This window comes from Cherax quadricarinatus, chromosome 54, assembly GCF_038502225.1.
Source record: "Cherax quadricarinatus isolate ZL_2023a chromosome 54, ASM3850222v1, whole genome shotgun sequence".
Classification (NCBI taxonomy): domain Eukaryota; kingdom Metazoa; phylum Arthropoda; class Malacostraca; order Decapoda; family Parastacidae; genus Cherax; species Cherax quadricarinatus.
In genome coordinates, this window is record NC_091345.1 from 25,597,375 (window position 1) to 25,620,700 (window position 23,326).

At 43.0% G+C, this 23,326-nt stretch overlaps 1 protein-coding gene across 1 annotated transcript in view; it reads left to right on the forward strand.

Moving 5' to 3' along the window:
• Nucleotides 1-23,326, forward strand: part of LOC128699067 (hemicentin-1-like) — a 175,815-nt gene that overhangs the window by 21,814 nt on the left and 130,675 nt on the right. The window contains exons 3-4 of the mRNA XM_070096530.1: nt 6,520-6,706; nt 8,167-8,300. Of these exons, the coding sequence (XP_069952631.1) occupies nt 6,520-6,706; nt 8,167-8,300 (321 nt within the window). The remainder of the gene's footprint in view (nt 1-6,519; nt 6,707-8,166; nt 8,301-23,326) is intronic.

A 23,326-nucleotide genomic window follows, 5' to 3' on the forward strand; every position in this document is an offset into this window, starting at 1 on the left:
GTGGGTGTATGTATATATATATATATATATATATATATATATATATATATATATATATATATATATATATATATATATATATATATATATATATATATATATATATATATATATATATATATATATATATGTATGTATATGCGCAATAAGATCACAGTAAACAGGTGATATCAGAATATTCAAACAACCACTGTGAAAGAATAGTTAAATGCCAAGCATTTTCGTGACTTCTCACATTATCAAGAAACTATTGTTCCTTGATTATGTGAGAAGTCACGAATGAGCTTGATATTTCACTATTCTTTCACAGTGGTTGTTTTGCATATATATATATATATATATATATATATATATATATATATATATATATATATATATATATATATATATATATATATATATATATATATATATATACATATATATATATATATATATATATTATACACCTTCAGTTGTATACTTTTAAGATTAATTATATACGTATTATACGTGTTCGAATCTTGTATACATATCTGCTAACACAACATCAGTCATAATCTTCAAGATCGATCTCTGAAGATAGTAATAATAGAGTAACCTAAATACCACAGTACACGTTTTTCCATAAGATTGAATGTCTGTTTTAATCTTAACCTCACCCCAAAATTTTATTGTGTGAGAACGACTTCACTCTTAACATCTTATGCAAAAACGATGATGCTTACAGTACTTAAACAATATTTCCCAACATACTGCTGTATCTGCCTTGATGTTAAGTCCCTGTTACAAATGTATAGGTAATAGACCTCTTCAAAGGGGGCTCCTTGGCGTGGTGAAGAGGCTCTTGGCCTGAGGAATTAGACCTGTCGGTCTCCTTCCTCAGACCGAACCTAATTACCCCCCAATCCCCCCTTCCCTATCCCATCCTCCCCCTCCCCACCCCTCCCTTTTGCCCTTCCTCTTTTTGGTCTTTGGGATTTTTCCCACAGGTGCGCTAGTTCCCAGGTAGGGGAAAGGGTACCAGGGTCCATCCCATTCCGTTGAGGTTCTTGGCGGTGGCGTAGTTTGCCGTGGAATCTGGATCGCCTGTTGATGTCCCAATCCCTCTCCAGTATCCCGGAGAGTGGCTTTGGGTGTCTTTTGGGCGACGGTTGTATCTCTGGAAGCCACGTTTCAGATTCCGGGGGTGGTGGCTGAAGGAGGTATGCTTTGTGGCGGATATCCGGCTGCCCTCTCTTTTGTCCACCGAGGTAGCTCGGCAGATGTGAGGTTGCTATCCCGGATTGCTAGTTTACTGGCATGATGGGTAGGGTATGGCACGGGTTCCATGCTGCATCTGCGCTACTTGCGGTGCTGAGGTCCTCTTGGGCGCGGAGGGAGATTTCTGGCCCTTTCATTCCTCCTAGGAACTATCCCTCCCTGGTCCCCCCTTTTTTTATTCTTTTTTTTTTATTTTTATTTTCTTTTCTTCTTTCTTTTTTTTTCTTAAAAACAAAAAGAAAGAAGTAACCTAACCATGGCAGCCCCAGTCCATGAACCTGCTACCCCCGGGCCCTTTCTTGATACCGCACCCTGTTCTGACCCTGCCTCATCTTTGGACCACTCTTCGGACACTCCTCATGCCTCTGTACCTCTTGCTGGTGCTGTTTCCTCACCCGCTTCAGGTACTGAGGTCTCGACTGACTCCTTTGATTTATCTGACCTCCACTCTCCTTTGACTATGCTTCCGGCCTCTCCCTCTACGGCACGGCAATTTTCGAATCGCCGGCCCGTTCCGCGTCGGACCAATTCTGGTCCCACGCCTAAATGCCAATGACAGTTACCTGCTGATGATACTTCTCCACCTTCTCGTTCTTCTCAGAAAAGATCGACACGTGCTGCACTCCCTTTCCACACTCAGTTTCAGACTGCACGATGGACTAAATTCTTCACTTTACGACTGACTTCATCTACCACCTATCTTTCCGACCACAGTATTGGCAAGACACTCCTACGCCATGTTGGTAAAAATATTTCTTTTCATGCTCTTAAGAGCAGTACGTGCATCATCACTGTTCAGAATGCTACCCAAGCTCATGATCTTTCTCTTCTTTCCCATATAGATACTGTTCCTGTCACTATTGAAAAACATCATTCCCTCAATTCTTGTAGTGGTACCATCATTCTGCCCCATACCATAGTTCAACAAAATTTCCAGACATGTGGCAATGACATTCTTGAACAGCTGGAACTCCAAGATCTCCCAATCCTCAAGGTAGACACATATGTTCTTCCTGCCCGTGGGTGGAGACGATACCCTAGCAATGTGGCTCATTTAACTTTTGACAGCCGTGAACTCCCATCCTCAGTTTATGTGGCAAGACATCGGTTACAAGTTCGAAAGGTGATCCCTACACCGTAGCAGTGTAGAAATTGCTGGTGATTTGGCATCCAGCTAAATATTGCAGTTCCATAGCCGAATGCCCAGTCTGTGGTGCAATCGACCTCCCTCTTGCCTTAATTGTCATGAGGCTCACCCTTTGTACTCTCGCCGTTGCCAAGTCTACTTAAATGAGCGGGAAATCCGTTACCTCAAAGAGGCAGAAGGTCTCCCTTATGCCATGGCAGTTTCTCATCTCCGCCTCCGAGGGAGACTACCTCGTATTTTTTATTCCCGTGTTTCAAAACGTCCCCCCACTTCTGGGGTCCCATCTTCTGCAGCCTCCTCTGTGGTTACCTCTCCCATAGTCACTCCTGTATCTAATTCTTTTGCTGTCCTAGGCTCAGACGTCCCTACTTCAATGCCTCAGTCTGTTCACGCTTCTTCATGTTCTCCCTCACAAGCCTCAGTATCGACGAGACCTCGTACGACACCTCCTCCCAATCGCCCCTCTACTTCTCAGAAGTCAAAAAAGGTCCTTTAACCCCTCCTTCCCTACTTCCACCTCCTCATTTTACCTTCCCTGTCTCTGTACCGGGTTCTTTCCCTCTCACTGGCTCTGTTACAAGTGTAGAGGTTCACCCTCCTCCTCGTACTATACCTACCTCCCCTGTTCCCTCCCAGGTTTCTTCCTCTTCTGCCACCTCCCAGGTTTCTGCCTCTTCTGCCCCCTTCCATGCTTCTTCTCCAGTTCCCTCCACCCTTTCGCCCCCCCTACCTTGGTACAGTCCATTACCGTTCCAATCTTTACTCATCCTCCCCCTACCATCTCCAATATTGTCTCCCATACGACGTCTCTGAATTCCGAAACACTTGAAGCAATCTCTGAATATATTGCAGAGACCAAACCATCAATGGACACTGATCCACCCTCTGTTCCTTCTCTCTCCTCTAATCCATCTGCGCAACTCTTTTCTTCACAGCGCACCGTTCCTTCGCTGCTTGAACGTTTTCCGCTGCCTCCGCATGTGGACTTTTCTAACCCCTTTAGTCCGTAGGAACCCTTACCTGCGGATTTCAAGTGTCTTTATCATTGCCAATCATGGCCTATTTACAGTGGAATATACGCGGCCTCAGGGGTAATTGGGGTGAGCTTCAGATGTTACTCTCCCAATTTTCCCCTGTTGGTGTTTGCTTACAGGAACCAAAATTACACTCTGCTGTTATCTCTCCCATCTCAGGCTATAATTTATTGTATTCGTCAGATCCTTTTCCTGATGGGACCTTTAATGAAAGTGCCCGTCTTGTACGCACTGATATTCTGTACCATCTGCTATTTGTTCATACTTCTCTGCATTACACAGCAGCCCATATCCACTTGCATAGGTGGTATACGCTCTGTTCTTCATATCTCTCTCCTTCTCGGGCATTATCTATTCTGGATATTGACTTTCTTGTTTCGTCATTACTGCCACCAATTCTGTTACTTGGCGATTTTAATGTCAATCATTTCCTCTGGGGGGTCTCACTGTGATTCCCGTGGCATTCAGTTAGAGGCTTCTCTTGTCACCCACTCCCTCCATGTTTTAAATACAGGTACTCACACCCATTTTGATCCTCGGACTCACACTCTCTCTTGCATCGATCTCTCAGTCTGCTCTTCCTCCTCCACATTAGACTTCACTTGGTCTGTTCTCCCGGACTTTCATGACAGCGATCATTTCCCAATCATTCTTACTTCCCCTTCATATTCACCACCTCTTCGCATCCCACGCTGGAAATTTGATCAGGCAAATTGGAACCTTTACTCACACCTAACTGTTTTTAGAGAGGTTCCTTCTTCGTCCTCCATTGATGAGCTTTTACACCTCTTCTCGTCCTCCGTTTTAACCGCCGCTTCTAATTGTATACCCCAAACTTCGGGCAGGCATTCTCAGAAATGCGTGCCTTGGTGGTCTCCTGCTTGTGCTCGTGCAGTACGTTTGAAACGCGCTGCATGGGGCAGGTACTGGTACAATAGAACCACGGAGAGACTTCCTGATTTTAAGCAGAAGCGGGCGATCGCTCGCCATGTCATCTGTGATGCTAAACGCACTTGCTGGCGAGATTATGTCTCCACCATCACCTCTGCTTCCTCTATGAGTGCAGTCTGGAAAAAAGTACGAAAACTGAGTGGTAAATATTCTCCTGACCCGGCTCCTGTTCTGCGGGTTGACGGTGTTGATATAGCAAACCCACTAGATGTTGCCAATGAAATTGGCAATCATCTGGTCCGTATTTTTCAGGGACTCCATCTATGCCCCTCGTTTCTTTCCTCATAGTCTGCCAGAGAGTTAGCACCCTTGGTCTTTTCTTCTCTCAGAGAAGAACAGTATAATGTGCCTTTTACACTTTAAGAACTGGAGTCAACACTCTCAGCTTGCCAATCATCAGCAGCTGGGCCCAACGACATTCACATTCGTATGCTACAACATTTACATCAGTCAGCCCTTGCAGTCCTATTACGCCTTTACAATCTTATTTGGTCACAAGGAGTTCTTCCACAGCTGTGGAAATCTGCCATTGTTCTCCCTTTCCGCAAACCAGGCACTACGGAACATGAAGCCTCCCACTATCGTCCCATTGCTCTTACCAGTGCAGTTTGCAAAGTGATGGAACGCCTGGTAAATAGACGTTTAGTGTGGTATTTAGAGACACACAACAGTCTCTCCACTCGTCAATATGGCTTTCGTAAGGGACGTTCTAACATAGACCCCTTACTACACTTGGATACGTATGTTCATAATGCCTTTGCAAATAACCACTCAGTTATTGTCATATTTTTTTACCTTGAGAAGGCATATGACACAACGTGGAGGCATAATATTTTAGCCCAAGCCCACTCCTTAGGCCTTCGAGGCAATCTACCATCCTTCCTTAAGAACTTTTTAACTGACAGGCATTTCCGTGTTCGGGTTAATAATGTGCTCTCCCCGGACTTTATCCAAGCTGAAGATGTCCCCCAGGGATGTGTTCTGAGCACAACACTTTTTCTCCTTGCTATTAATGATTTGGCCTCTAGTCTTCCATCACATATTTGGTCATCACTCTATGTTGATGACTTCGCTATTGCCTGTGCAGGCGCTGACTGTCACCTCATTACAGTTTCTCTCCAGCATGCAGTTGACCGTGTTTCCAATTGGGCCACCGCACATGGGTTTAAATTTTCCAGCACTAAAACCCATCAAATTACTTTCACTAGACGCTCTGTCATCTCCGATCATCCTTTGTACCTCTATGGCTCCCGTATCCCTGAACGTGATATAGTCAAGTTTCTGGGCCTCCTCTTTGACCGTAGGTTATCCTGGAAACCTCACATTGCCTCTCTGAAGGCAACTTGTCACAGCCGGCTGAACCTTCTTAAAACCCTTGCTCATCTTTCATGGGGAGCTGATCGTCGTACCCTCCTTCGGCTACATTCCACCCTCATTTTATCGAAACTTGATTGTGGTGACCAGATCTACTCAGCGGCCTCTCCTGCTACTCTCTCTAGCCTTAACCCCATTCATCACCAAGGATTACGTTTATGCCTTGGTGCTTTTCGCTCTTCTCCTGTCGAGAGCCTCTATGCAGAAGCGAACGTTCCATCCTTATCCTATCGCCGTGATGCCCATTGCCTTCGCTGCTATGTACGCTCTCATGATCTCCGCAATCCTTCCATTTATAGAATGGTCACTGATATTAGTAGACATTCTTTATTTGTTCTCCGCCCCTGTTTACTCCGACCCTTCTCTCTTCGCCTTCATTCGCTCTTGTCTTCTCTTCAATTACCACCTTTCTATGTTCATGTAGCATCTCACTTTTCCCTACCTCCCTGGGAAGTTCCAGCTGTTCGAGTCTGTTCTTTCTCTCTCCCTTGCTCGAAAGCCCAACTGTCTATGGTCGCTTCCCGCTCTCTTTTTCTTGACCACTTCCACTCTCATTCTCATGCCATTGCTGTGTACACAGATGGCTCTAAGTCTTCTGACGGCGTAGGATCAGCAGCAGTGTTTCCGGACATCATCATACGAGGGCATTTACTATCTTCGGCTAGTATTTTTACTGCTGAATTGTATGCCATCCTTGCAGCACTTATCCGTATTGCATCTATGCCTGTGTCATCATTTGTGGTTGTCTCAGACTCCCTTATTGCTTTACAGGCTATACAGAAATTTGATACACCTCACCCCTTAGTCCTCCGTATCGAACTTTGGCTACGTCGCATCTTTACCAAGCATAAAGATATTGTTTTTTGTTGGGTCCCTGCTCATGTTGATCTACAGGGCAATGAACAGGCAGACACTGCTGCGCAGTCAGCAGTACATGACCTACCAATTTCATATAGAGGTATTCCATGTATGGACTATTTTGCTGCAATATCTTCCCACCTTCACACCCATTGGCAACAACGTGGGTCTACTATGCTTGGCAACAAACTTCAATCTATTAAACCGAGTATAGGTTACTGGCCGTCTTGTTATCACCAGTGTCGAGGTTGGGAGACTACTCTCTCCCGTCTTTGCATTGGCTGTACTTGTCTTACTCATGGATATCTCATGGAGAGGCACCCTGCTCCTCTCTGTGACAATTGCCAAGCTCCATTATCAGTCAGCCACATTCTGTTGGACTGCCCACTTTATCAACGAGCTCACAGAATTTACCTCCATCGTCGTCTTCGCTCCGCTGCTCTCTCTTTACCTTCCCTTCTCGCTGATGGACCCACCTTTCATCCGGACTCTCTCATTGACTTTTTGACAACAACTGACTTACTTCACAAATTCTGATACCTTCAGCCCTTTCTACTTCAATCTCTTGCTACCCTCTACCCCCGTACTATCCCCTGCCCCGCTGTTTTCTGCAACCTACTGATCATCCCTCCTCCCTTCTGCCACACAATAACCTCACTTCCTTCCCTACCCTGCAGCGCTGTATAGCCCTTGTGGCTTAGTGCTTCTTTTTGATTATAATAATAATAATAATAATAGGTAATAGAGACGATAGATATACGTATAGATGCTTAATTTAAATATAATGATCACATTCAAATTTTAAATAAACAACTTCATAAATTGTTATAATTAGCAACCACTCGTTCTGTACATTAATAAGTCTTAGTGGATGAGGGTTGCCATATTCACCTAGATGCCGGATTTGTCATGTAAGCTTCAGTCTTCGGACTATCCTTGCTCAGAGATTCTCTTATCGCGTCTTGGTGCATCTTTCTCCATCAGGTGAGATTATCTAGCTGGTAAATATTAATTCATTATACCTGTTGTTTTCAATAACAAAAATGGAAGTCGTGACACTCTTAATGCAAGATAAAGTAGAAAGTCTGTTTAGTGACTTCACACTATTATATATTTCACATTTTGCAGTTTATTACAGCAAAAGGTAATTCTAATCATGAAGTTAAGGTGTCATGCGAAAGATTTATTCCTATGAAATAAATTTCATCATGGGTCGAACAGCGCTTCAGGAATAGAAAGTAATTGGATCAGACCCGACTACTTCCTGTTTTCCAGGCACTGTTATGACCTTTAATGTTTAGCGCTTTTTCATACATATAAAAATATCCAAGTCATCCATAATGAGAGCTGTCTAAAAGGTATCACACACTCCTTTGATTCCTTAACAGTAAATATATTTTCTTCAAAACGTCTAAAAAATTAAGGTGCAAAACAAGTGCTGCTTATTATCTCACGTCTTATGTGACGATGTCGTGTTTGACATCTTACGAATAATTCCATAAGTGTTGTGAGCAACAGCACTGAGACACACTCTGAGGGCTCACTTTCTCTTCCGTACAGGCAACAAGAACAAGAAGGTGTCCGTTAGCTGGAACCCGCCTGAGTTTGACGAGAGGCTGCCGAGCAATATTACTGTGATGGAGGGGGAACCTGCTGCCTTGCCTTGCGTCGTCACCAAGCTCAAGGGCAGATCTGTACGTATTGCCTTTGTTAGATATTCAGATATTACACTCACTGTCGATAATCACCACGTTACACCGACTTTCACATATATATTTTTTACCTTGTTCAATTTACTGGCTACGATCTGTTATCCTAAAACGATTATTTCAAAGCCCACTAGTATAACACTAACACACAGGGAGATATTTAGTGCGGGGCGAACAGTGACAATGTTGGTAGTGTAATTTGCCAGAGCAGAATGCGAGCATGTATAGCAAGTGGAAATGATTATAATAGTAAGAACACTGGCAAGAAAATAAACAGAGTTTTATATACGTGCAGTTTTTGGTAACATGCTAACTGTTTACTTTCCTGCCTACCTACCTTTCATTGACCTCTTCGCTTTCGGGCCGGGAGGTTGTGCTGCACCTTAGCTCTTGCAGTCGTCACACACCCTTGGTGGAGCGCGGACATTGGCTGTTGTGCTTCTGTCTGTTGGTAGCACTGCGAGATTTTCTCAAGATGGCACAGGCTATCTGGAGACGTGTCAATACTGTGTGCATAGAAGTGCTGAAAGGTGCGGTGTATAACACAAATGCATCTGTTCTACTGCCTGCTATCTTACGAGATACATATGGAATCAACAATGAAGATCTGAATATTCGTGAAATTTGTGACGACTGTGACGTATGACAAAATGGTGGATCAGTACCAGGATGTGTGTATGACAGTTAACCCTGGTTTGGAAGTGAGGATGAGGGACGTGTCCAAGTACAGTGGACCCCCGGTATTCGATATTAATCCGTTCCTGAGAGCTCATCGAATACCGATAATATCGAAAACCGAATCAATTTTCCTCATAAGAAATAATGAATATCAAATTAATCCGTGCAAGACACCCAAAAGTATGAAAAAAAAAATTTACTACATGAAATATTAAGTTTAATGCAATAGAATAATTACAATAACAATAAAATAATTGACACTTACCTTTAATGAAGATCTGGTGATGATTGATGGGATGGAAGGAGGGGAGAGGTGTTAGCGTTTAGAAAGGGAATCCCCTTCCATTAGGACTTGAGGTAGCAAGTTCTTTTCCAGGGTTACTTCCTTTCTTCTTTTAATGCCACTAGGACCATCTTCAGAGTCACTGGACCTCTGTCGCACAACAAATCTGTCCATAGAGCTCTGTACCTCCCGTTCCTTTATGATTTGTCTAAAATGGGCCACAACATTGTCATTGTAATAGCTGTGTTAGGGTGATTTTCATCCATAAAGGTTTGCACTTCAACCCACTGTGCACACATTTCCTTAATTTTTGAAGTAGGCACAATGTATTCCACAACTGGTATAGGCTTCTCAGGGTTAGCCCCAAACCCTTCAAAATCTTTCTTAATTTCCATACTAATTCTCACCCTTTTTACCACAGGGTTGGCACTAGAAGCTTTCTTGGGGCCCATGGTGACTTATTTTGCAGAAACAAGCACCAAACACAGTGATAATATGGATAATATGGAATGTACCGAATGTATCCTTAGCCTGGAGTTTACCTGGAGAGAGTTTCGGGGGTCAACGCCCCCGCGGCCCGGTCTGTGACCAGGCCTCCTGGTGGATCAGCGCCTGATCAACCAGGCTGTTGCTGCTGGCTGCACGCAAACCAACGTACGAGCCACAGCCCGGCTGATCAGGAACTGACTTTAGGTGCTTGTCCAGTGCCAGCTTGAAGACTGCCAGGGGTCTGTTGGTAATCTCCCTTATGTGTGCTGGGAGGCAGTTGAACAGTCTCGGGCCCCTGACACTTATTGTATGGTCTCTTAACGTGCTAGTGACACCCCTGCTTTTCATTGGGGGGATGGTGCATCGTCTGCCAAGTCTTTTGCTTTCGTAGTGAGTGATTTTCGTGTGCAAGTTCGGTACTAGTCCCTCTAGGATTTTCCAGGTGTATATAATCATGTATCTCTCCCTCCTGCGTTCCAGGGAATACAGGTTTAGAAACCTCAAGCGCTCCCAATAATTGAGGTGTTTTATCTCCGTTATGCGCGCCGTGAAAGTTCTCTGTACATTTTCTAGGTCGGCAATTTCACCTGCCTTGAAAGGTGCTGTTAGAGTGCAGCAATATTCCAGCCTAGATAGAACAAGTGACCTGAAGAGTGTCATCATGGGCTTGGCCTCCCTAGTTTTGAAGGTTCTCATTATCCATCCTGTCATTTTTCTAGCAGATGCGATTGATACAATGTTATGGTCCTTGAAGGTGAGATCCTCCGACATAATCACTCCCAGGTCTTTGACGTTGGTGTTTCGCTCTATTTCGTGGCCAGAATTTGTTTTGTACTCTGATGAAGATTTAATTTCCTCATGTTTACCATATCTGAGTAATTGAAATTTCTCATCATTGAACTTCATATTGTTTTCTGCAGCCCACTGAAAGATTTGGTTGATGTCCGCCTGGAGCCTTGCAGTGTCTGCAATGGAAGACACTGTCATGCAGATTCGGGTGTCATCTGCAAAGGAAGACACGGTGCTGTGGCTGACATCCTTGTCTATGTCGGATATGAGGATGAGGAACAAGATGGGAGCTAGTACTGTGCCTTGTGGAACAGAGCTTTTCACCGTAGCTGCCTCGGACTTTACTCTGTTGACGACTACTCTCTGTGTTCTGTTAGTGAGGAAATTATAGATCCATCGACCGACTTTTCCTGTTATTCCTTTAGCGCGCATTTTGTGCGCTATTACGCCATGGTCACACTTGTCGAAGGCTTTTGCAAAGTCTGTATATATTACATCTGCATTCTTTTTGTCTTCTAGTGCATTTAGGACCTTGTCGTAGTGATCCAGTAGCTGAGACAGACAGGAGCGACCTGTTCTAAACCCATGTTGCCCTGGGTTGTGTAACTGATGGGTTTCTAGATGGGTGGTGATCTTGCTTCTTAGGACCCTTTCAAAGATTTTTATGATATGGGATGTTAGTGCTATTGGTCTGTAGTTCTTTGCTGTTGCTTTACTGCCCCCTTTGTGGAGTGGGGCTATGTCTGTTGTTTTTAGTAACTGAGGGACGACCCCCGTGTCCATGCTCCCTCTCCATAGGATGGAAAAGGCTCGTGATAGGGGCTTCTTGCAGTTCTTGATGAACACAGAGTTCCATGAGTCTGGCCCTGGGGCAGAGTGCATGGGCATGTCATTTATCGCCTGTTCGAAGTCATTTGGCGTCAGGATAACATCGGATAGGCTTGTGTTAATCAAATTTTGTGGCTCTCTCATAAAAAAATCATTTTGATCTTCGACTCTCAGTCTGGTTAGCGGCTTGCTAAAAACTGAGTCATATTGGGACTTGAGTAGCTCACTCATTTCCTTGCTGTCATCTGTGTAGGACCCATCTTGTTTAAGTAGGGGCCCAATACTGGGCGTTGTTCTCGATTTTGATTTGGCATAGGAGAAGAAATACTTTGGGTTTCTTTCGATTTCATTTATAGCTTTTAGTTCTTCCCGCGATTCCTGACTCCTAAAGGATTCTTTTAGCTTAAGTTCGATGCTTGCTATTTCTCTGACCAGTGTCTCCCTGCGCATTTCAGATAGATTGACCTCTTTTAGCCGCTCTGTTATTCTTTTCCGTCGCCTGTAAAGGGAGCGCCTGTCTCTTTCTATTTTACATCTACTCCTCCTTTTTCTTAGAGGAATAAGCCTTGTGCATACATCGAGTGCCACCGAGTTAATCTGTTCTAGGCATAAGTTTGGGTCTGTGTTGCTTAGTATATCTTCCCAGCTTATATCGGTTAGGACTTGGTTTACTTGGTCCCACTTTATGTTTTTGTTATTGAAGTTGAATTTGGTGAATGCTCCCTCGTGACTAGTCTCATTTTGTCGGTCTGGGGCTCCTCGCATACATGTCTGAACCTCAATTATGTTGTGATCTGAGTATATTGTTTTTGATATGGTGACATTTCTTATCAGATCATCATTGTTAGTGAATATGAGGTCTAGTGTATTCTCCAGTCTAGTAGGCTCTATTATTTGCTGGTTTAAATTGAATTTTGTGCAGAGATTTAAAAGCTCGTGTGAGTGTGAGTTTTCATCAGAGCTGCCTCCTGGTGTTATTACTGCAACAATATTATTTGCTATATTCCTCCATTTTAGGTGCCTTAAGTTGAAATCCCCCAGGAGCAAGATGTTGGGTGCAGGAGCTGGAAGATTTTCCAGACAGTGGTCAATTTTTAACAGCTGTTCCTGGAATTGCTGGGATGTTGCATCCGGAGGCTTGTAGACTACCACAATGACTAGGTTTTGGTTCTCGACCTTTACTGCTAAAACTTCCACTACGTCATTTGAGGCATTAAGCAGTTCTGTGCAAACAAGTGACTCTGCAATGTACAGGCCAACCCCCCCCCCCCTTTTGCCTGTTCACTCTGTCACATCTGTATAGGTTGTAACCTGGGATCCATATTTCATTGTCCAAGTGATCCTTTATGTGGGTCTCAGTGAAAGCCGCGAACATTGCCTTTGCCTCTGCAAGCAGTCCACGGATGAAAGGTATTTTGTTGTTTGTTGCTGGCTTTAGACCCTGTATATTTGCAAAGAAGAATGTTATCGGACTGGTGGTATTGTTGGTACTGGGGGGGGATTTTTTTTCCGGCATTAGTATCTGTATCTGTTGGTTTGGAGTGGAGGCCATCGACTGTGGTTCCACTCCAGGAATGACTGGATTTGGTGTACGATTTCTGCCATTTCCTGCCAGTTTTTTTTCCTTCCTGGCACTAAAAAACCTCTCCCTCTTGAGTGGCTGTGGCTACCCAGGTTTTCCCATGGCCTGGATGTTTTGTATCTTTTTGTCCCCTTTAGATGGTATGCCTGGCAATTTAAGTTATAGCACAGTCTTTCCTGTACTGAAGAGGTACACATTTCAGGGTGAAAAAGCTTACAGGAAGGGAGTTTGCATTAGATGTGCGCACACTGGCTGGCTTGTAAACACTGGCACACAAGGGGCAGTTCAGGCCACATGTGGACAGGTCTCGTATGAATCGTATCGAATACTGGGTTTTCAATCGAATACCGAGGAAAAATTTTTGCGATATAATGCATCGAATACCGGATTTATCGAATACCGATGCCATCGAATACCGGGGTCCACTGTACTATACTTGGGTAAAAATACGGAATGTCCCCTTTGAGGCGGATGAAGAAGACATTAAAGCGTCGTTTGAGGAATATGGAGTAATACATCAAGCTACGATTGGACGATGGTCAGATGGTATGTATGCGGGACTGTGTGAGGGATCTTTCACTCTCAAAATGTCCTTGTGACGATCCATACCTTTATTTGTGGCTTTGAGTGATTTTAAAACTCAGGTTTATGTCACATATGCCAGGCAAAGGAGAACCTGTCGATTGCGTGGTGCATTTGAACATGTGGCTGCACAGTGTCCACGACGCTCGTCGACCGGGACACAGGGAGCAGGGACAGGAGGGGAAAAGGAAAGAGAGGTGATGTCCCAGTCTACAGGAGAACATATTCGGGAATGTAGGTTGTAAAGTGAGATTGTGGATGACAGTCCAGAGGAGTGTGCTACGTTACCGGATGTAACACAGGACGTTGAAAAAATATGTATGGAGGAAGAGGTCGAACAAGTGGATTTGGGTAGTAAAGTGTCGGCTGCCATAAATAATGTTATAAAGGAATTTTTGGTTGATCACCATGAAGATAGTATGCTGAATATAGGCTTGCATGAGCAACATATGAATCAGGGAGGAGTACATGAGGGAGGCAATGTGAGTAGGAGGGATGGGCAAACACAAGGGCTCTGTGAAACTGTAGTTGAAATACACAAGGAAGGCAGTCCGAAAGAAATGATCACTGTTGCGGCTTCACGTAAGAGGGAGGCAGTTGCCTCGGACAGTGATGATATTCCTACGCTTGCACAACGTTCGGGTAAAAAACAAACAGTGGATGTGGCTAGGAAAGTCAGGGGGGGGAGGGGTAAGGGGAAGGAGAAAGACGTGGCTAGGATCAGGCATAGTGAAAAGAATACTGATCAAAATCGTAAAGAAACACATGGTAAGAGATCGATTGGTAAGCCCCCGTTAGCATTTTTAAGTGTTTAATGTTGAATATAAATGGTCTCAGGGCTGAAGTGAAAAGGAGGATGTTCAGTGCCTTTTTAAGGCAATATGGGGTTCATGTTATCCTTTTACAAGAACATAATTTTAAGTTTGGTCGGGATTTATTAGTTGACGGGTACAAAGTTTATGCTGGGTATACAGGTAAACTCAAGGGAGGTGCTGCAGTTTTAATAGTGGAGACCAGTCCATTTCAAATGTTACACTGGGAAGAAGGGGGATGGGAGACTAGTAAGGGTGGATGGTACATGGGGTGGAGTTTGTGTGTGTTTAGTAAGTGTTTATATGCCTGCTGATAGCAATAGGCATGTAAAGGAAGATTTTGTGAGGGACGTTCTTATTTATCATATGCGAGGGCTTCCTATATATACATTATTTGGGGGGGATTGGAATTGTGTAATCCGTAGGAAGGATGTGGAGCCTAGAGGAGCTGGGTGTGTGTGTTGGGGGTTCTACAGGATGCTTTAGGGGGAGCAGGCTTAGCGGATGTAGTGAGGGGTGAGGGGTGGAACGTGGAGCATACTTATGTAAGGAGAGGATACGCGGCACTATTAGACCGTATTTATGCTTCTCCCGGGTTACAGGTTGCTAATACAGAAACTATAAACGTTGTGTTTTCAGATCATAGAGGAGTGGTCGTGGATGTGGGATGGGGAGGTTTACCAAAGCGTTACATGAGTTATTGGAAACTTAATGTGAGATTGTTAGATGAGCAGGACGACGGTGTTAGTTTTGTTGAGTGGTGGACAAATGAGTGGACCAAGGGGAGAAAGGGAGGTGATATACTACGATGGTGGGAGGAATATGCTAATCTAGGAATCAAGAATTTTTATATGAGGAAAGGAAAGGAGGTAAGTCATTGGAAATATGGCTTACAGAGATATTTAGAAGGGCAGTTGAAACAGTGCTATGAAGGTTTCAGTGGGGTTTATCCAGTACAAGAGATTGAGGGCATCAAAGCGCAATTGATGGAAATGCAGAATGCAAGATTGATGGCGAGAGATTGAGAGGTGGATTGGAAGACGTTTTATGGGGAGATAAGTCATCTGCCTATGTATTGCGGCGTTAAAGACACGACAGAGGATAATAACTATGATGAAGTTGGACGTACATACTGATGTGGGAGGGTATACGATGGGATAGAGGTTAGTAACTACGGAAAGTATGAGTGTTTATTCTGATAAGTGGTTTGAGATATATATGAGAGGGGGAAACAGAAAGATAGGAGATCTGAAGATTTTAGAGAAGGGGATACAGAGAAACCTAGAGTCAGAAGAGAGAGCGATGATAGAAGGGCCTATAGATGAAGAGGAAGTGTGGACGGCTTTAAAAGGGATGAGTGTCAGGAAAGCACCTGGGATAGATGGAATCCCAAATGAATTTTATTTGAGCAACTGGGATGTCATGAAGGATTTCTTGGTGCAGTTGGTGAATGAGATGAAGGATATGGGAAGCATGAGTCTAACACAAAGGACAGGTGTAGTAGTTATGGTTCCAAAGGGGGAAGTACAGAATAACATCTTAGATTATAGAGGTTTATCATTAATGTGTGGGGATTATAAATGGTTTGCCAAGGTTTTAAATAATAGGTTGTGTAAAGTAATTGGGAAGGTTATAGATATGGGACAGATGGGTGTGCCAGGGCGAACAATGTTTAGTGGGCATGGGAGGATAAAGGATTATATAGAGGAGCGCAGGATGGACGGTGGAGGTGTTCTTGCTTTGGATTGGAAGGCGGCTTATGATTGTGTAGAGAGAGAGACATTATGGATGATTATGAGAAGGATGGGTTTCGGTGAGAAAATTGTGAAGTGGGCAGAAACTTTATATAGAGGTGCAGAAATACGAGTGCAAATAAATGGGTAGGGGGCTGAGGCAGGGATGCCCCATGTCTCAAATCCTATTTGCATGTCTGCAAGACCCATTATATAGGTTGATAAATGTAGGAGTAAGTGAGGGGGGGGTAAGACTTACCGGTGCTACGGGTATAGTTGGTTATGTTGATGACACGACGGTCTTAGTGGTGGGAGAGAAGGGGTTAAAGAATGTAATCAGAATTGTTGAAATATTTAGTGGAGCAACAGGTATGAGTGTTAATAATGAAAATTCGAAATTACTGGAGGTTGGGTCATGGGTGGGAGGGGAACTGGGAAATAAGTATGGATGGCAGGTTGTAGAGCAGATAAAAATTTGTGGAGTATTGTACAGAGGGGAAGCACAGGGGGCTAGAGAGGTAAATTCTAAAAGGGTAGTGCAACGGGTCTTGCTTAGGTTAGGGGGAATAAGAACGAGTGATTTGGCTATACAACAGAGAGTCATTGTGGTTAATACACTCATTTATCCTAAATTGTGGCACGTTGCTGTGGTGTACCCCTTGATGGCGAAAGATGAGCGGCAAGTGCAAAGGAAAGTACTGAATTTTATATGGGGGATATGGTTGCCATTGGCTGAGGCAAACGGTTGTAATGACACCGCTGGCGAAAGGGGGTTTAGGTTTAATTCCTTTGGGTCACAATTGGAAGTTGAAGACTCAGATGCGTCACAGAGATGTTAGGAAGTATTTCTTCAGTCACAAAGTTGTCAGGAAGTGAAATAGTTTGAGAAGTGAGGTGATGGAGGCAGGATCCATACATAGCCGGCCCTACGATCACTGGTAGCTGGCTGTCACAAACTCTGCTCCAGAGGGCATAGTAAGGACTATAAACACACACACACACACACACACACACACACACACACACACACACACACAGTACAGTGTTCAGGCTTGTTGAAGCTGAGTATTGGCATTATTAGTATAGCATTGGTTTTATTAGTATTAATAGTATTACTATTAGTACGTTGTTAGAATATTAAGACATACAAGGGTGAGGCGCAGACTATTCTGGGCACACGAGCATAAAACGGTGTCTCCAATAATAGTCTCCACCCCCCCCCCTTCAAGCTTTGCCCTAATCCCTTCTCTGGTACACAAGAGGCCCCCACCCCATCCACTCGCAACCCCGACCCACCTATCGACACTCTACTCTACCTCTCTCTCTCTCTCCCGCTTTTTTTTCACAGGGTTTCACAAGGTTAGGTTAAGGATCCCTAGCTTTATTGACAAGCTATTTACAGGTTAAGGATTTCTAACTTTATTGGCAAGCTAAGAGCTGTTACCTACATCAGCTCATTTGAAAGCATTTTTATTGTTATGAGACATACAAGTAGGGAACAGGATGAAATTGGAGCCATCTATGGGCCAGCATTTTCATTTGATCAACTGACTTTATCTCGTTGACATCATTATGCTGTACGAATGTGTTCCATACTCGAATCATCCTGAGGATAAATGATCTCAGAGTAAGTGATGTTCTGGAGAAGGGTACAGCCAGAGTGAAGTTGCTGCTTTCTGCCCGTCATGTGGTATAGAAGCTTGCTTCACACTGTCCTCGAAGTGGATCCAAGTGTGGTACTTTGACAATATTGGCCTTGTACATAACAGTAAGGCCACCCACATCCCTCCTGTGTTGAAGGCTCTCCTGAAATGACAGATCTATCCAGTGTTGAGAATTTTTGGCCTTACCTGCTGTGTTTATTATAACTATATATAATGAACACTTAGCTGATAAATGACAGCAAATCGTCTACACAGCCGCCCCTGCAGACGAGGTCTAGAAGCTGTCGAAACCATCACAACAGTGGGCTGTCAAGAGATACAATTTGTAAGTATAAATTACCCCTAGGGGGTGTTATGTCAGCATATTTCATTCGATGATGGCTGACGAAATACTTACTTGTTTGGACTCAAAAGTCCACACCTTACTGCCGATTATAGGTTGATTACAAACTCCTTGTGACTCAAGAATTGCGCAATCCCCCGATCTACAAGAAATTCGTAACATACCTTGCTCTTTGTAACGTGAGCTATGGTGTTCTCAACACCTTCGACAGATATCGGTGACTTGATAGAAGCTGAAGTGTCCTTGGATGTCCACGTCTTCCATTGTCTAGGAAACGCACACTGGTACACTATGTTCCACAAGATTTGTCTTTATTGTTCACAATGTATCACAAGAGAAGCTGATCACACTTCTCTTATGTTTATCGTGTTTTGTGAGACACTTTGTCCACACTAACGCACAGATCAGTGTTCTTTGTTGGTTATCCTGGCGTCAGTGTCACTCGTAGTAGAGTCAAAGATAGTCTGCCAGACGCTACAGCGCTCCATCCCATCACTGCCCCCAGCACAAAAAAAAAAACGCTGACCTAGTACCTTGCATCCTTGTCACCTCCTCGATGAAGCAAAGCAGAATGTTTGTTTCTTGCTGTCTTAATCATAGACAACAATGTACACTATTTTTACTATGGTAATAAAGTGGGAGCAGGATTTTCCTTAATTGTCCTGCTAAGTAAGAGATGTACTGTCTCTTATAAAAATACACGTTGCAACACCGCTGCAAGGAGCAGAGGTCATTTGACTACGTGGCATAGCATCTGTGATCAATTACTCACTCTAGCAGTAAACAAGACGCTCGCCCCTTCTGAGTGGCCCCTCAGGGCTGAGAGGCTTGGCCCCTCAGGGCTGAAAGGGCTGAAGGGGGCTGATACCCCCCTCCTGGAGAAAATTTCTCCACACTGGGGGGCGGCGGAGGTTCGCTGCAGGTGAACTATTCATCACTTAACATTAATTTAATTTTCTCACTCGCCACCACTGCTGCTTGTCTTTTCTGAACAGCTTTAGTCTGTGTGGTTTCTGGAGAATCACTAATTTTGTTTTCAACACTGTGTAATTCTAACGGCACTAGTTTATTTATTGTCCGCTTATTCACTACACCTTTGCTCAAAACATCAACTGTCCTGATGATTCCATTTGCATCAGGATATATGGTCACAATTTTTCCAAGTGGCCATTGGGACCTCGGACCATCATTGTCGATAATCACTATGTCACCAGGTCTTAAGGACTTATGATTTTCAGGAACACCAGCTCCATAGAAGTGTTCTCTCAATGAGGTGAGATAGTCTTCTCGCCAAATTTTCTCCCAACGTTCAATCACTTTATTAAGGTGTTTGAATTTACGTCTGAGTTGCTCAGGTTCGAAATAAGTAGGATCCTCTATGATTTCTTTATCATTCATGGGAGGAACAGGTTCGAGCCTTCTGCCATGGAGTAAATGAGATGGACTTAACACTTCTAAATTGTCCAGATCATCGGTAACATAAGTTAGAGGTCTGTTGTTGACTCTATTTTCTATTTCAGTCACAACTGTACGGAATTCTTCTAAGTCTATTCTCTGACGATGAAGAGTCTTCCTTAAACAACGTTTTACAATGCCGATCATTCTTTCATAAAATCCGCCGTGCCATGGAGATTTAGGAGGAATGTATCTCCAACGACATCTGCGTTGATTCAGCATCTGTTGTACTTCTGGTTGATCAAAGATCTTGCTTATATAAGCAGCACCAGCAACAAAGTTCGTTGCATTATCTGAAATCATCAGTCTGGGACATGCCCTTCTGGCTGCAAACCTTCTGAATAATTTGATAAAGGTTTCAGCAGACATGTCAGTGGCTACTTCTAGATGTACTGCTCTAGTTGTAGCACAAGTGAACAAACAGATGTACACCTTGATGGGAACTTTGTCAACTGTTTTGGTTAAAATTATTGGTCCAGTATAATCTACACCTGTCACCTCAAATGGAGTGATATGACAAACTCTTTCAGAGGGATATGGAGGTGGACCTGGATACTGACATACTCGCATATCGTAGTGACGACAAGTAATACAGTCCTTTATTTGTTTTTTCACACTTTGTCGACCTTGAGGTATCCAGTAGGATTGTCGTATATGACAAAGTGTGTCAGCTACCCCACCATGTAACACGTTACTGTGGGCGTTTTGCACAATCAGTTTTGTTAGCCAATGATTCTTGGGGATCAATATTGGATGTATGGCTTCTTTAGGTAGTGAAGAATTATGAATTCTTCCTCGACATCTTATAATCTTTTCTGAGTCGAGATAAAGTCCTAAAGAATTAATCATGACAGGTTTCTTTGGGGATTTATCTTGTGTTTCTAGAAATTTATATTCTGTAGAGAAAACATCTTTCTGTATTAGTTTCACCCAGTATTTAATGGGTTCAAGACATTCATAATCAGGTTTTATTCCTTTAATGAATTTAAAGACAAGAGCTGTAACTCTTAAGAGTTTACCCAAAGATGAGTAATTAGATCCATCAATGACTATTTCTGTTGTGTCTGCAGTATTTACACAACTTATTTCTGCTGTGTTCAAGCAGACTGTTTCTTCTGGCATAATGTGAGCTTTTTGCTGAGGCCAGTTATTTTCATTAGAGAGCCAGTTCGGTCCGTGGAGCCATAATTTATTATCCACAAATTTCTTGAGTGGGACACCACGTGACAACATGTCAGCTGGATTCTCTTGGGTAGAGACGTGAAGAAAGAGATAATCTCTCTGCATCTCTTTTATTTCTGCTACTCTGTTCTGTACATAGACCAACTTACTCTTATTATTTCTTAACCACTGGAGAACTGCCTCATTATCACTCCAGATCACGGTTTTCTCAATAGTGAGATGATCAAGTACTTTGTTGAGATAGACAGCTAATTTTGTACCTACATAGAGTGCTGTCAGTTCCAATTGTGGTACTGTTCTGACCTTCAAGGGTGCTACCCTGGCCTTTGAAGTAATTAGTGTACTTCCTTCAGCATTACTCATGTAAGCTACAGCGCCATAACCTCTGGTTGACGCATCACAGAACACATGTAATGTGTACTTGTTTCCCTCTTGACCTATTTGTCTGGGAAATTTAATTTGATGAAGTTGTTTAAACTCCTTGGATATTTCATCCCATGCTTGACTCATTTCTAGAGGCAAGTTCTCATCCCATCCAATTTTGAGTTTCCATGCATCTTGCATAAGCATTTTACCTTTTATGGTAATTGGTGAGACGAGTCCTAGAGGATCAAAACATTGTGATACCTCTGACAGTAAACTACGTTTAGTGAGTGTACTGCATGATTTATTGTTTATCTTTTTGAGACTCAAAGTATCTTCCTGTGTGTTCCAATTAAGTCCCAGCATATTGTTGCAATCAGGAATTTCAGTTTCAGGGAAATCTTCTTTGATAAGTTCCCTTAATTGCTTTGAATTTGTATTCCACATCCTTAGAGGCATATTTGCTTCTTTCATCTCCTTGTTAGCTTCTCTGTATAAGGATTTCAAATCCTCCTCTTTATTCACAGTACCTTGAAGATTGTCCACATAGAAACTTTTCTTTAAGACTTCTTTGAAGGGACTTTCAGATTTCTTCAAATGTGTATTTAGAGTAGCTTCTAGTAAGAATGGAGAGGATGTTGCACCAAATAATACTGATTTGAAACGATAAGTTTTCACAGGACTTTGAGGATCATGTGGATTTTCAGGCCACAAGAATCGAGTATAATCTCTATCTATTTCTTGTAGTCCTACTCTTAAGAAAGCTTTGGAAATATCAGCCGTGTAGGCATATGGGTTTGTGCGAAATTTCATAAGCACGTCTCCAAGCTTCTCAGTTAGTGAGGGTCCGGTCATCAGACAGTCATTAAGACTTGCTACATCTTTATTTGCACGTGCGCTGCAATTATATACAACACGTAGTGGAGTGGTTTCAGAATCTTTTCTGACTCCATGGTGCGGGAGATAATGAGCGTTTGTCTTCAACTTATCTTCGACTATTTCCTCAATGAATTTATTGTCCAACTGTTCTTGTATGATATTATCATAGACAGTCAGTAGCTCTGGATTCTTCCTGAGCTCATGTATTTGTGCTTTCATCTGTCCGAAAGCCATGCGATAATTGCTAGGCAGATGTGGTGGATTTAATTTCCATGGTAACCTAACCCAATACTGTCCATCTTTATATTTGACAGTGTCCAAATATTGGTTATAAGTCTGAGACTCTTGTGGGCTTGGTTTATTTACATCAATACCTATCGCATCTAAATCCCACAACTTATCAACTGGTTCATTCATTTCTTCCAGTAATGATAATTTTTGCTGTGGTACATGATCAGCGGTTATTCTCGTAACTAGTACATTTTCCACTGAATCAATATCAGCTTCTTTCCCACTTTGAGAGGGAATGGGACCACATATCATGTGGCCTCCTGCTGTTTTCAGCAAGTGAACATCATGTTTACTTACTATATTTTGCACAAAACAGTGATAATAATCACTTCCAATGATTAAATCAATTGGACTAATTGTGTCCGTCTGTATGTCAGGACAGGCTAACTTGACCTTAGCTGCTTTCAGTGCTGCAACTGTTTCTTTTAATCCCTGGATCTGCACAGACTTAGGCAAATCATCTACTACCACAGCTTCTACTGTCTTTTTCCTGTTTCCTAGACCAACAGTGATTTTGGCTAGGTCATATGTCTGTTTACCAGAATTGTGGAAAAAACCAGCTATATCTAACTGTATTTTGGCATAGGGTTGTTTATTCAGTTTCTGCAACACTGTTCTTCTTATGAAGGACCTTTGTGAGCCTTGATCAAATAGTGTTAGCACATTGGTTTTGTGTAATTTATTAGATAACTCAACTCGAGCTATCGGGAGAGCAGTTGCTTTAAACTTATCTCTCACATTTAATGCTGTTGCTTGTTGACTTCCTGATTCTGTGGAAGTCTGCTGCTGTTCAGCAAAAGTATTTGGGCATAATGCTGTATGATGCATACCCTTGCATTTAAAACACTTCTTCAGTGAGCATTTTCCTCCCTTGTGTTCACCTAAACACTTGATGCATCTTTTCAGCTGATGAACACGTTGTTTACGTGCCTCCATTGATGTGTATTGAATACAATACTGTGCCCAATGTGTTCCATCACAAAGTACACATTTTGGAGTACGTTTATGTGTGACAGTTTGTTTACTGTCTGTTGTATTCACAGCTTGATAAATGCCTA